This window comes from Pteropus medius, unplaced genomic scaffold (genome assembly GCF_902729225.1).
Source record: "Pteropus medius unplaced genomic scaffold, Ma_sr-lr_union100, whole genome shotgun sequence".
Taxonomy (NCBI): domain Eukaryota; kingdom Metazoa; phylum Chordata; class Mammalia; order Chiroptera; family Pteropodidae; genus Pteropus; species Pteropus medius.
This window is the reverse complement of record NW_024353517.1, coordinates 8,568,576-8,583,031: the sequence shown is the minus strand read 5'-3', so window position 1 is coordinate 8,583,031 and position 14,456 is coordinate 8,568,576. Positions and strand designations below refer to the sequence as shown.

Genomic DNA, 14,456 nt, shown 5'->3' with positions numbered 1-14,456 from the left:
CCATTATTTTAAACACTGATTATTATTCCATTTTAGGTAGATACCACTTTCTTTAACTACTCATCCATCTACAGACATTTATTTCCATATTCTGGCTATTATGACTAATGCTACAATGAATATAGATAGAAATATTCTTGATATCCTTATTTCAACTCTTTGGATATATCCTAGGAGTGGGATTTCTAGATCATATGATGGGGGTGGTTCTATATTTAGTTTTTTGAGGAACCTTTATACTGTTTTCTATAGTGGCTGCTCCATTTTATATTTCTGTCAACAATACACAATGTTTCCAGTTTTTCTACATTCTCATCAACTCTTGTTATTTTCTGGGGATTATTTGTTTGTTTGTTTGTTTGATAGTTTTCATCCTAACAGGTAGGAGGTGATATCTGGTTTTGATTTTGATTTTTGTTTCTCTGATTATTCATGATGTTGAACACTTTTTATGTATTTATTGGCCATTTGTATAAAATCTTTGAAGGACTGTCTATTCAGATATTTTGCCTATTTTTTTTAACTTTTTTTTCCTTTTGCCTATTTTTTAATTGGGCTATTTGACTTTTTGCTATTGAGTTATAAGAATTTCTTATATATTTTTGATATTCACTCCTTTTTAAATATATGGTTTGCAGATATTTTCTTCTGTTCTGCAGGTTGCCTTTTCATTCTGTTGACTGCTTCCTTTGCTGTTTAGCTTGTTGTAACCCCACTTGTCTATTTTTGCTTTTGTTGCCTATGCTTCTCGTGTCATATCCAAGAAATCACTGCCAGGACCAATATCAAGAAGCTTTATTCCTATTTTTTTTCTTCTAGGACTTTCATAGTTTCAGGGTTTGTGTTTAGATCTTTAATCCATTTGAGTGGTTTTATTTGTTTGTTTATTTATGAAATAAGATAAGAGTTCAATTTCATTCTTTTAACTGTAGATATCTAGTTTTCCCAATACTATTTGTTGAAAAAACTATCTTTTCCCTTCGTTACCTTCTTTCATACATTTTTTCCCATGTGGCTTAATGACTGAGTTTAATTTATGGATCCCAAGAACACCAACTCCATTATTTCATTTTTCAAAATATAAATGTCAGATTTACAGACAGGTTTAGAATGAGATACTTCTTTTGGAAAGGACAAGATTGAGAAATGCTCAAATGTCAGATTAGATGCTTGGACTCTATTTGGCTTATAATTGTTGTCTCTATACAGCAAATGTTTACTGGCATCTTGAATATAAAAAGAACATATACTATGCTTATTCTCTCTTTCAGTCTCTCTCTGTGTGTTTCTGTTTCTCTTTGTCTCTCTCTCTTCCTCCTTCTCTCTCTTCTTCTCTTCATATTATACTAATGTGGTTTAGATCCTTGTTTCGAAGAGCTTAAAATCTAGTTGTGGTTAGGAGATTTAATGTTTTTTAAGGAAGAAAATTATAAATTGTAAACATAGTCAAGATCCAGGTCTGGGAAAGTTGAGAAATGAGAGAAAGTACTAGGCATTTGTTATGTCATTTTAAGCACGGCAGGGTTTTCAGTATGAAGATATGGGGAAAGTGACATTCTAAGCATAGGGAATGAAGTAACATGGAGTTAAAAGATAGGAAGAGGGAGATCAAATTACTAGAAGCAGTAAATGAATGTATTAAAGTGAATAATAGTGGCATGCAGAAGAAATGTATGCTGTGGCTATACATAAGCTTGAATATCAGGCTGAGATATTTAAGGTCTTTAATTTTATTTTTAGCTTTAACAACTCCTTTTTTCCTATAAGAAAAACTAAATTCCTGGAGATAATGAGTCTTTTCATTATCATTATAATCAGTTGAATATAAGATATGTACATATAACTGGGGTAGAAATTAACGGAGACCTACTCCCAGGAGTCTTGCATTTTAGGGATGAGACCCATAAACAAATAACTGTAATACCATGTTCTAAATGCTATTACAGAGATATGCCCATGAAAGAAACAATTATGGAAAAGGTAACAAATATCTCTGTAGGGTTTGGGTAGGATTCATGATGCACTTAAATGAGACAGGTCTTAAAGGATAAAAAGAGTTAAACAGATTTCAAAGTGGGAAAAAAAGCTTTTCTAAAAGAGAGGACAAAAGAAAAATAATCCAGCCTAGTTAAAGATCAAAGGAGGAACTTAAGAAATGGAAAAAGCTCTATGAAGCTGGTTATGATTGATGGAATGAGTGACAAGTGCTAGACCAAAAATGTGAGTTATAACCAGGTTGTAAAGGGATTTGAGGTGCAAAGACTCTGGATGCATCTGTTGCCAGTGAGGAATCAATCAATCAATCACTAGAGGTTGTAAGCAAGGAAATAGTATGAGTAGATGCAAAGGACTTGAAGAACGGCGTGGCCCAGGTACTACGAGTTAGGACAGTGGCTTTCAGGATAAAGAGGAAGAATGAGACTCAGGAGGAATTGTCACTGAGTAGTAAAGGGCTCCTGTGAACTAGAGCTCGTGTGCTACCTTGAAGATAAATAATCGATATGGGTAAGTCATTTCTCACTTCTCGAGATTTTAGGAGGCAAATGCAGACCCTCCTAAAGAGAATAGTTTTTAGCTTTTACCGTTACCACTAAAAAGTCTAATCCCAAATTGTTTACTGATTTTTTTATGGACTTGTTAAATCTCCCAAGCATACCAGCTAAAACCCATTATCACGTTATGATTCATATAAAATTTTCACACAAGTTTTTGGTTTTTGTCCCTACCTAGCTTTAGGTGTTTTCTCACTCTCCTCAAATAGGAAGAGATTTATAGTTTTTATTAGTTTGTTTCAGCTAAAGAAACCAATGTTCTTAGCATTTTTCCTGGGAATTCTTTACCTTAGAAAGAGTTTATGCACAATTTTGGATTCCATAACTTTTCTCATAAGAATTGTCATTGAACTTGATATTTTCCAGTAGTTGCATTTATTTGCACTGTATAAGCATCTTACATTTAGTTTGTACCTTCCATGTTAACTCTGCTTGTATTACTAATACAGCAATCTATATTAGTTAGGATTAAGGTTAGTTCTGTGTTGCACAGACTAAAATAACAAGGATTGATTTTCTCAGATAAATGCCAGACGTAGCTAATTGAATGTGGTACTGGTGCCACTGCTCCACAAAGTCCTCAGGGACACAACTCCTTCCAGCTTGCCTGCAACCACTCTCTGTGGAGTAGCCCTTGTTTTCACAATCTGGGATGATCCAGCCACCACAACTTGTGTCTGAACAGCAGTAAGGCAAAGGGTTGAGAACAAGAAAAGACACTTACAAGCCGTTTTAATGGAAAGAGTCTTCATGCACACAAAGACCCTTCTCTCTACATATTATTAGCCAGTTTGGAGTCCATAGCCACAGCGAGCTGCAAGGTCTGTAGGGAAATGCAGCTAAATCATCTATTTATTACTTTGCAAGAAGGTAAGAACAGATATTAGAAGAAATTACGTTTAAAAGGAAAGAGGAAGGAAATATATTTCGGGCAGGTAACCACATGAGAGAGCATTTGTTCAGATGCCATTTCATCTGGGTTATCTCTTTGAACCTGTTTTCTCTTCTAAAAATTAAGATAATTGTTCTGTCCTAAACTCTCATAGTATTTTTGGTTGAGGGTTACATACAAGTATGAATTTATTATCACTTTGAAAATTAAATATTGCTCATATATGAAGTATTGTTAAAGTATTAAGTAATCTGAAGATAATCTCAATAAATATTACTGTGGTGATATGTCAGTTTTTACATCATACTCTATGCTAACCTTATTTGACATGTGGAAGAATTATATATTGAGAAATAACTCATATAGAAAGAACCCATCTCTTTATAAAACACTTTTTGATTTTTCTATCAGCTCTGTGTAGTAAGGATTATCATGCCCATTTTACAGACAGAAAAACTAAAGCAGAGAGGTTCAGTGAATGGCTCACCGCCATGCGACTTCTGAGTGTTGGCTTTAGAAACTATGCTGTATGCAAGTTTCATACGTTTTTGTAATCTTACTGCTTGAATCTTTGTATGTCAACTTCTTGTTGCCTGTTTGGAAAAGTCTAGATCTCTACAGTTAGAGTGACAGACTCACAGTTATTTATCCCGATGTTATTCACATGATGTTCTTTTCCATTACTCCCCAATATGAATTAAATCTTCTAACCTGCCAGTCCCTTCCTGTATACATACATTACCTTGCAGAACCACCTAATTTGCTGCCCCCCTAAAATGTCCTTCTGTCCTTGGCTCACTAAACTTCTGCCCTTTTTTTAAGTGTCAACTCAGGTCTCATCTTCTGTGTAAGACATTTCCTGAGTACTCCAGGCCACACAGATCTTCCATTTTCCTGAACTTCTGTAACATAGCGAGTATATATAGATTGCATATATTACATTTAATTATAGAAATAAATTATACTGTATCAGATTATTCCATATGTCTTAGCTTTCTCTCCCCAACTAGACTTTAAGGTCTTGTACTTCTTAAGTTTTTTCAGTAGCACAAGGACAGTGGTAAGAACATAGGAAGAAGTTCTGTCATATGTTACAAGGAACATATTTTATTATTATTTATGACTATAAATATGTTCTACTGTTGAAAACCTTTTGTTTCAAATTGTTGGAAAAAAAATCTCATATTACATTGTTTGAATGTGTTCATTTTGTGGAGCAGAGATCTTGGACACTCAGATCCAGGTGAGGCCCTTTGATACCTTCTAATGTAACCCCTTTATTACAGATGAGTTTATGTGGTTTACCTGAAACCAACTAAGTAATTTATGGTGATGCAGAGAAAAGAAGTCAGTTCTCCTCATCTTTAGACATTCATTCATTTATTCATTCTCTCTCTCGCCCTTTCCTTCCCCACTACCTTTCCTCCCTCTCTTCCTCCCTCCCAATTTTAGTTCATAACTTTTAATTCTCAAAAGAGTCATAGTAATAAATAAAATGAGGTATTCGAAAGGTCACTTATCCTTTTCTGTCTTCTTCCCCTCTAGCCCTCTTCAATCTAATTCCCGTGGGCCTGCGTGTGGTAGCCATCCAAGGGGTGAAGGCCAGCCTCTATGTGGCCATGAATGGTGAAGGCTATCTCTACAGCTCAGTAAGTACCCCACTGTGTGTGTGTGTGTACTCTCCATGTGATATAAATTCTCTTCATTCAGCTCTACTTCTAGAGGATAATCTATTTTTTGAATTTAATTCAAGGGATAAGGCATTTGTACCTTCTCCTGTTACCTCTCCTTCAAGCAAAGAAGAGAGTTTAGGAAGCTAAATTCTTCAGTTTGTCTTGGGGTCTTCTCTGTCTTATTATGGAGGAAGAACTTTCAAAATAGACTGTGCATTCGTTGTATTTAATGAAGTCTGTGTGGTACCTAATATATCAGAATCCTGAGGTAACTAGTCACTTCAAAGGCAATTTGAGTTTATGGAATGAGCTCTGGATTAGGGGCTGGGATATTTGAGTTTTATTTACATTTTGGTTCCTATATAGATATTCATTTGGCAAGTCACCTCCTCTCTTTGTCTTGACTTTTGGACCTTTAAAATGAGTGTGTTGTCTAACATATCTTAAATCTCAAGCTGATAAAATTAGATAGCATCAGTGGCTACATTATCAGCACTGACATATTTTAAAGTAGTTAATGTGATTCTGATGCCCGTCTCATTCTCAAGATAATAATTTATGCATTGAGAGAATGTGGCTGCACTGAATCTTGTGTATATATAATTTCTGTTCTCTCATAAGAGAGTTGTCTATTTGTATTTCATGAAGAAATATCCTTGGATATCATGGTTACAGATTTCCATCTTTACTTTCTGTGTTCTCAGTAAATAACACAAGGTTATTCAGAAAGTTCACTTATGCCTACTAGATTCTAAATTAGTTATTGAATAACTTCTATTAAACTTTTTCAATATTCAGTTAAATGAACCTCTGGTATACTATGCTTGCTATTAGTAATACATCTGTCATTTATATCGGAATTCTTAAAGTTACTGTTTTACTCTTGAACATATTCAGATCTAAATATATCTTTATATACTAGATGTTTACAAACATAATTTTTAACCATTTGTACTCAAAATAATACTTAAAGGTAACTACATTTTTGGTCAAAATGATGGGTTTTCATTCTTAGTATGTCATAATTCTAACAGTTCTTAATGTCTAGTTATTGCAAGTCTATATATTAAATATAAGAATTAAAATTAGAAACAGATAATAGGTTTTTATTTTGAATAATTCCAGTTTGTTAAACTTTTTAAAAAATTTGAATGTACTACAAACTAAAGCATAGAAATGATCTTAGGATAGTGTTGATTTAAAGACTTAAATCATTTAAAGATAGAATATGTTATATTTGTATTTATGTTTAGAAGACCATTATTTATTTGTATTTAAAAAATCATAATTCAGATTGTAATTCCACAAAAACTGTAGAGCTCACATCTTCGGACCAGAGTTGATTTGCAGAAATCTGGGAAAATGAAAAACACGGAAAATCTCGTAGTGGTGTTGTAGACATGAAGTAGTTGTGTAGGAATGTGTGTGTGTGCGTGTGCATGTGCGTGTGTGTGTGTGTGTGTGTGTGTGTGTGTGTGTATGGGGCGGAGGTGGGGGAGGGTCACCCTGTTGGATGCAACTCCAGCGTTCCTGGGAGAGGAGCCTGGATATTCAGTATGAGATGATTGAACTTTATACTCTGTAGCTTTTTCAGGGATGTATGACTTGAGCCCATAGGAGGAGGTTTTAAGATATTCTTAGTAGGAGAATTTTACTGTAGATGCTTCTTTGTAAAGGACCTAACACCTTAGTAAAGCCAATAGTCACCTGTTGTTGAGTTTCCTATTTTAGGTATCTAGATTTTTCACTTCTCCTCCTCATACCAAGAGTCACAATGCTTTTCCCTGCTTCTGGTCCTGTAAAGCTACAGGGACAATTTCCCTTTAATTATAAGCATGGCATCACTAACTTAGATCATCAGGGTTCCTACTTTCAAAATCACCCTATTTCTGAATGGGACTAATAGGAGTAAATGCCGGTTTTTACTTTTAAACAGTGGGCCTAACCTGAAGGTTTTGTTATGAGACTAAAAGGGCCAGTATTGGGGAGGCAGATCTGAAAGAGAATTGGATATCAGAGCTTCATTTACACCTCTTGCTGGTGCTGTCTGTGTGGTATGCCTCAGCAGGAGAGCGCTAACACAGCAGGAGCCTTGTGGTAAGTTAAAACAGGCTGTTAACATAGGTTTTCTTCAGGTATTTTGGTATATATTAAGGTTCGAAGGTATTTGAAAAGAGATTCCTACTTTATGTGAAACAGTGTAGGTAGGCATACCAATAAAGGCCATAACTGGAGTCTATGGTAAGGAAAGGGTGGGAGAGGGATGTATGACTTAGGGCAAACCCAAAAGATCCTCAAGAAGCAAACTGAGCGTCTAAGAGAAATTCATAAAAGTTATCATTTATCTAGTGTCATTTACCTGGTTTGTATTCATATTTAAGCCAGGAATAAATTCCCTTGTTACTTCTGATTTCTCCTTCCTGGGAGAGAGAAGGAGAGTGGAAAAGGTGGGGTGACTGACAGGTAGCATAGAACCAAAGTTTTAAGATCCAGTCTGAAAATCTATATTTTAATAGGTGAATTTAATTCATATGTATTCAGTGAGATTGTTGACGCATCTGGATTTGTTTTTACCATTGTAGTTTATGTATTTTTTGCTACTATATTCTTTTTTTATTTCTTTACATTATGGAAACATTTTTCTGTTCTATTTTTATTCTTCTGTTAGTTTGTAAATGTAGGTTATAATTCTATTCCTTTAGTGATTTACCCTTATTTAAAAAACACAGCTACATAAGCATATAGTATGCTAAATATTTTTAGTGTTTCTGTTCTCCTTCCAAACAGCTGATAGACCTTGATGTTTTCTTGTTTAGTAAACACCACCACTCTTCTTACCAATTTGATTAGTTACACTTTAAAACAAAATCATATGCATGATAAGAAATTGCTCTATAGCTAATAGTTAAATTTTGCAATCTTTAAAAGAATTTCTATGTGTCTGGTTTTTGTTTTTGTGTGTATGTATCAAATTTCACCCTCTGAGTTTATCTTTTTTCCCTATAATTGTGTATATGGGTCTGTAGATGGTGAATTCACTTTATCCTGGTAACTGAAAATGCCTTCTTTTTCATTACACAATTGTAGGTAGGTTTTTCCCTGCACTTTTATATTATATTGACTTCTGACATCTATTATTGACTATGAGATGTTTGCCGTCAGTTTAATATTCTTTCCTTTGTAGGTAATCTATATAGAAAACTTAAAGGGTATTTTTCTCTTTATACTTCATGTTTTACAAGTTAACTATAATATTAGTTGTGAGTTTATCTTAATTTATCTTGTTATGAATTCAAAATTCCCTTTTAATTCAAAGAATCACAGTTCTTAAATTCTGGAAAATTTTAACTCTTAACCAATATTCAATTTATTTCTCTATCTTGTTTTCCAGTTTCTTGTGCTGATCCAGAGTTCTGCTTAAACAACTGACATTAGAAACTTTCAAACTCATCTACTCTAAAATTTACACCATCTAGTTTGTGATTTCACTGTATTTTTCATTTTTAGATGTCTAATGGTTTCCATTTAATATTTACCTGTTCCTAATTTATTCTTCCTGTTTTTACTACCTGTCTCTTTTTATAAAGATTCATTAACTCATTTATCTCTCTAAGCATTATCATAATCCTTTGTCAGGCTTTTCCATAAGGTTAATTTCTTTTGTAATTAATCCATGTTTTAATTGTTGATTTTGTCAGCTGCCTTTTTCAAAGTAGATTTAGATTATCTTAAAATTTAAATTTCTTTATGTATTTTCAATTTTGATCTGCAGGCACATTTTTCTCTCTCTTTCCCTCTCCTGGATCTACTTCTTCCTCTGAGATCTGCCCTTATTTTCTCACAATTTTTTGGTTGCCTCTATCCAGTCTGAAGTGGCCCTAGTTTAGAGTAATATTTTAAGAGTCATTTCAGAGTTCTTATCTTAGGGTAACATTGGAGTTAGGGAAGGAGGCCTGGGCTAGGATGCGGCTTGGTATAGTTCCTCATTGTGAGTCTATGGCTATCATTACATCTTGCCTAAAGTAGTAGCAACATTTTTTATTTCAGCTGCTTTAGAGTTTGAACAGGAAAACTATCCCAGCCCCTGGTATGGTCAGGTAGCCTGGCTCTACCTACACAGAGGGCTTTAATTTCTATTGACCTGAGCAGAGCAGAACTCTGGGTCACACAGCCTCCTTCAGTACTTGAAGCCCAGTAGGCTTATAGCTGTGACCTGCTCAGTGCTTTTTTCCATTTTACATGGGTGCTTAGCTGGCTTTGATTCTGACTACGTCATTTATACCTTATATTTTTATATTTTATTCATCATTGCTATTTGTCTGGAGCAAAGTGGATATATCATAATCTGAACCCATGCCTTTTTTTCCCCCCTCTTCTTATTTTTTTATTGTGGTAAAAATCATATAAAATTTACCATTTTAATCATTTTAAGTGTACATTGCAGTAGTGTTAACTATATGTATATTGTTATGCAACAGATATCTAGAACTTTTTTATCTTGCAAACCTGAAACTCTATACTCATTGAATAATTACCCCCTTTTCCTCCTCTTAGCCTCTGGCAAATACCATTTTATTTTCTATTCCTGAGTTTGACTACCCTAGATGTTTCATACGAGTGCAATCATGAAGTATTATCTTTTTATGACTAGTTTATTTCATTTAAAGTGATGTCTTCAAGATTCATCCAGTTGTAGCATATGGTAGGATTTCTTTCTTTTTAAAGGTTGAATAATATTCCACTGTATGTGTAGACCACATTTACTTTATTCATTCATTTGTTGATGGACATTTAGATTATTTTCATATCTTGGCTATTGGGAATAATGCTGAAATAAGCATGGGTATGCAAATATCTCTTTGAGATCCTGTTTTCAATTATTTTGGGTATATAATAAGAAGTGGAATTGCTAGGTCATATGGTAGTTGTATATTTAAAGTTTTGAGGCACCTCCATATTATTTTCCAGAGTAGCTGCATCATTTTGCATTCCCACCAACAGTGGACAAGTGTTGCAATTTCTCCATATCCTCACCAACACTTGTTTCATATTTATATTTGATAGTGGTCATTCTAACAGGTATGAAGTAATAGCTCATTGTAATTTTGTTTTGCATTTTCCTGGGATTAGTGATGTCGAGTACTTTTTCTTCCATACATGTTGGCCATTTGTATATCTTCTTTGGAGAAATGTCTATTTGAGTTCTTTGCTCAATTTTTAATTTTTTTTTTGTTGTAGTACTTTATATATTCTGAATATTAACTCCTCATGATATGCAAATATTTTCCTATTCTGTAGGTTGCCTTTCTACTCTGTTGATTTTGTCCTTTGCTATGCAGAAGCTTTTTTAGTTTGATGTCTCATTTGTCCATTTTTGCTTTTGTTGCCTGTGCATTTGGTTTCATATCTAAGAAATTATTGCCAAATTCAATTCAGAGTGAATGTGGCAGTTAAAAAGAATACCTTCATTTTTGGACCTGCATATTTAGCTGTTTTGTAATGCAGTGGTTTGCTTATTGAGTTTCAGATATAAGACTGCTACAGTCACATCACAATATTCAGTGGCGAAATCTTATTTGTTACTGTCATTCCCGTTCCTTTTTGTTGAGCATCAGGATAAAGTTGTACGTGACACCAAACAGCAGCAGAGGGAGGGTCAGAGACCTGCCTGCACTTCTTGATTCCCCTGCTCTACTCCACTCAAAAGATCTCACTGACTCACTAGGTTAGGAGGCGAAAGGAATTAACAATGTAGAGGATATAATGGGGAGCTTGGGAGGCAAGGTAGGGGATGTGGGGAGAAGCCTGGGCGAGCAAGACTTGACTTACATGCTAGACTTACAACACCATTTAAGTCTTCTATGTCTATTTGTGTAAAAGCCTTATTTTTCCTAATACTCTTCTCATTGTTGTCATTCAATATTTATTAAATAAAAACATAAAATAAAGTCGTATATGTGAATGTGCTTTGTAATCTATAAAGCAGTATGAAATATAAGTTACTATCATAAAGTCATTATGTTTCAGAGTAAAAATATTGCTGAGTCCATTTAATGTATCACAGTGAAGTTCGCCTAGCACTTCCATGTTTTCTTCTAGGAGTTTTACAGTTTCAGATCCTGCATATAGGTTTTTACCCCATTTCGAGTTAATTTTCATATGTAGCATAAGGTGAGGGTCCAACTTTATTTTTCTGCATATAGATTTCAATTTTCTCAGTACCATTTGTTGGAAAGACTATCTTTTTTCCATTGTGTAGTGTTGCTACCCTCGTTGAAGATCATTTGACCTGTATATGCAAGTTTATTTCTGAGCTCTCTATTCTGTTTCATTCAACTATATGTGTGCCTTTCTTCTAGTACCACACTCTTTGAATTACTGTGAGTTTCTAATGTTTTGAAATTAGGAAATATGAGGTCTCTAGATTTGCTTTTTTATCAAGATTGTTTTGATTATTCATGATCCTTTAAGATTCCATGTGATTTTAGATTTTTTTTTTTTTTATTTCTACAAAAGTGCCATTGGGATTTTATAGGAATTACATTGAAACTATAGGCTGTTTTGGGTAGTTTGGACATTTTAACGATAGTAAATCTTCCAGTACATGAATACAGTTGTCTTTCCATTTATTTGTTTCTTTAATTACTTTTCAGCAATGTTTTGTAGTATTCACTGAAAAAGTCTTTTGCCTCCTTGGTTAAGTTTATACTCATGGTGCCTTTTTGAAAGGAAGTCTAAAATAATTTTTAATGGCATGAAATACAACCTTTTTAGGGGAAAAAAAAGAAGTAGAGTATATTAGAGTCCTAGAGGGCATCACTTTCCTAAACAAAAGAAGCTCACTGATGTTAGAAACTTCTTTTCCTGAAACACCTTCTTCAATAGTTTAGGAAATACTGCTGTGTGTCACAATCTCTTGAGAAAGATTTTCCTACAAATTTTAATTTATTCACAGAGTGTTCTTAATTTTTAAAAATTTTTACTATCTAACCAGTTCTGACTTGAAATTTAATAGCCTTCAATGTTTCATTATTTTTGAGGTTTACAAGTTTTTACAAAGCTTATAAAAGCACCTGAATTTTCTCAAATTATCATAGTAATTAAGAGCATTTGAGTGGAAATGAAGGGGTCATCTTTTCCTCATATATAGAGGGTAGAACATGAATAAATCTCTTCTTTCTACCATCCTCTAGAAATTTACTATAAGATTGGTATTTACTAAAAGATTGGTATTTTTTTATATTTAGGTAGTTTGAACTGAATCTTGTATACATAAAACAATTGCAGATAAGCATTGTTTGATATAAAATTATAATGTCATGTTATTTCCAAACCGTGGTTAAAAGTTGATGATAAAATATTTTAGGTACTTATTGTATGGAGTCAATGTATAATAAAATATGTAAAGGAAAAAATAATGCTATTATAGTCACATTGCAATGTTGTTATATTGTCTTTTTCTATTCTTTACCTATGTAATTCTCAACCTTCCTTGTAGCTCAGCTCAAACCTATATGTCACTTCTCTCCCTTACCTATATCAATAAGAATAAGATGATACTTTTGCTTTAATAAAGTAGCACTTAACTCCTGTTTATCTGGTGTGCAGAAATTATGTTATATTCACATTTACCTTTGCTATATGGGCTACGTATTTCTGCCAATCACAGCATTAACTACATTCTCTAGTAAAGGAAAATTCTCATTGAAGACTTGTTGAATTTTAAAGACTTGCCAATCCAAGAATAGATGTAACAAATTCCATAAATAGGTAGATAGTTAACTATGATTACATTGGTGATCTTACAAACCACAACATAAATGTTGCTTTGTCCTCAAAGCCAATCTCAATAAACCTAAAATTAATTTAACATATATTTGTTACAACTCTACCACATACCAGGCACTAAACTATATAACGGGCATACACAAGTGGATAAAATAGACAAGAATCTTATGTTCCTGGCATTTCACTTTCCTTCATAATTACTTGTTGCAGGAAGGGAGTTTAGATCAACTACAAAGTTTGAGAGCACAGGCCCCAAGGCCACCCTCACTTCTGACACCAAAGGCAGGTTTGACGGGGAGGGTTCCCAGAACCACTCTTGGTTAAATAATTTGCTAGAAGGAGTTACAAAACTCACTGGAAGGTATTACTGTTATTATACTCATGGTTATGGTTTATTATAGGGAAAGGATGCAGATCAAAATCAGCCAAGGTAAGAAGCTCATAGGGAAGAAGAAGGTGCAGAGTTTCTGTTATCTTTTTCCTGTAGAATCAGGGTGTGTTACTCTTCTGGTATAGATATGTAACAGTATACATGGAGTTTTGCTAATTAGGAAACTCACTGGAGCCTAGGTGTTAAGACTTTTTATTGGGTCTCCATTATGTAGGCATGATTGAATGATTGGCCTTGTTTCAGGCTCCAGGTGGACTGATATCAATGACCCAAAGTCCTTACCCTAAATCACAGTGTTACTCTCTAACTAGCCCAAAGATTTCAGGCAAACAAATATACTTCCAAGAAGCCAGGGGCAAATACTAGACCTCTTTTTAGATGAGGTTAAATTCTTTATGTGTGTACATACCTGTCCAGTTGCAGTGAATGCCACATTATATAAATATACTCTTTGGACTCTACCTTCAGTACCCCCCTTGTAGCCTCTTCTTCCCCCCACTCCGCCCACCCCTGTTATGGACCTATGTGTCCAAACCCTCAAGGTGATGGTACTAAGTGAGACCTTTGGAAGGTAATTAGACTTAGATGAGCTCATGAGGGTGGGGCTCCATAATGGGATTAGTGTCCTTCTGAGAAGAGGAAGAGAAAGTAGAGCACACAAGAAGAGGTGATGTGAACACATAGTGAGATAGTGATAGACTATAAGCTAGGAAGAGAGCCCTCGCCAAGAACCAAATCTAACAGTATCTTAATCTTGGACTTTCTAACCTCTGGACCTGTTTAAAATAAATGTCTATTGTTAAAGCCATCCTGTGTATAGTATTTTGTTATAGCAGCCTGGGATGACTAAATACATCTATTTTTTTTGCCTACCATATATTTTCTCCAGCTTGGAAAAAGGAAATGAAAGAAAAAGAAAGATATGGTACATCCTTTGGTTAGTAAAAATATAACTCAATGGTTTCGACAATTTGGGAGGCTTGATATTTGAATGCAGGAAATTGTTCTTAAGAATGCAATTTGAATAGATTGAAACAAGTCTTTAGGCTAAAACTATTGGGTCTTTAAAGAATAGTTTGATGCACTTAGAACACATATGATTGGCATTTTAGTAATTAATAATGATTAAAATATTTTGAAAAGGTTTAGTTTTCTGAGTA

General features: G+C 34.1%; 1 protein-coding gene across 4 annotated transcripts in view; it reads left to right on the top strand.

Annotated features, from left to right (window-relative positions):
• The window catches only part of FGF12 (fibroblast growth factor 12), a 479,181-nt gene that overhangs the window by 311,080 nt on the left and 153,645 nt on the right, over nt 1–14,456 (top strand). For all 4 annotated transcript variants that reach the window (XM_039850756.1, XM_039850755.1, XM_039850757.1 and 1 more), the window contains one exon: nt 4,990–5,093. In XM_039850756.1, coding sequence (XP_039706690.1) covers nt 4,990–5,093 — 104 coding nt within the window. The remainder of the gene's footprint in view (nt 1–4,989; nt 5,094–14,456) is intronic.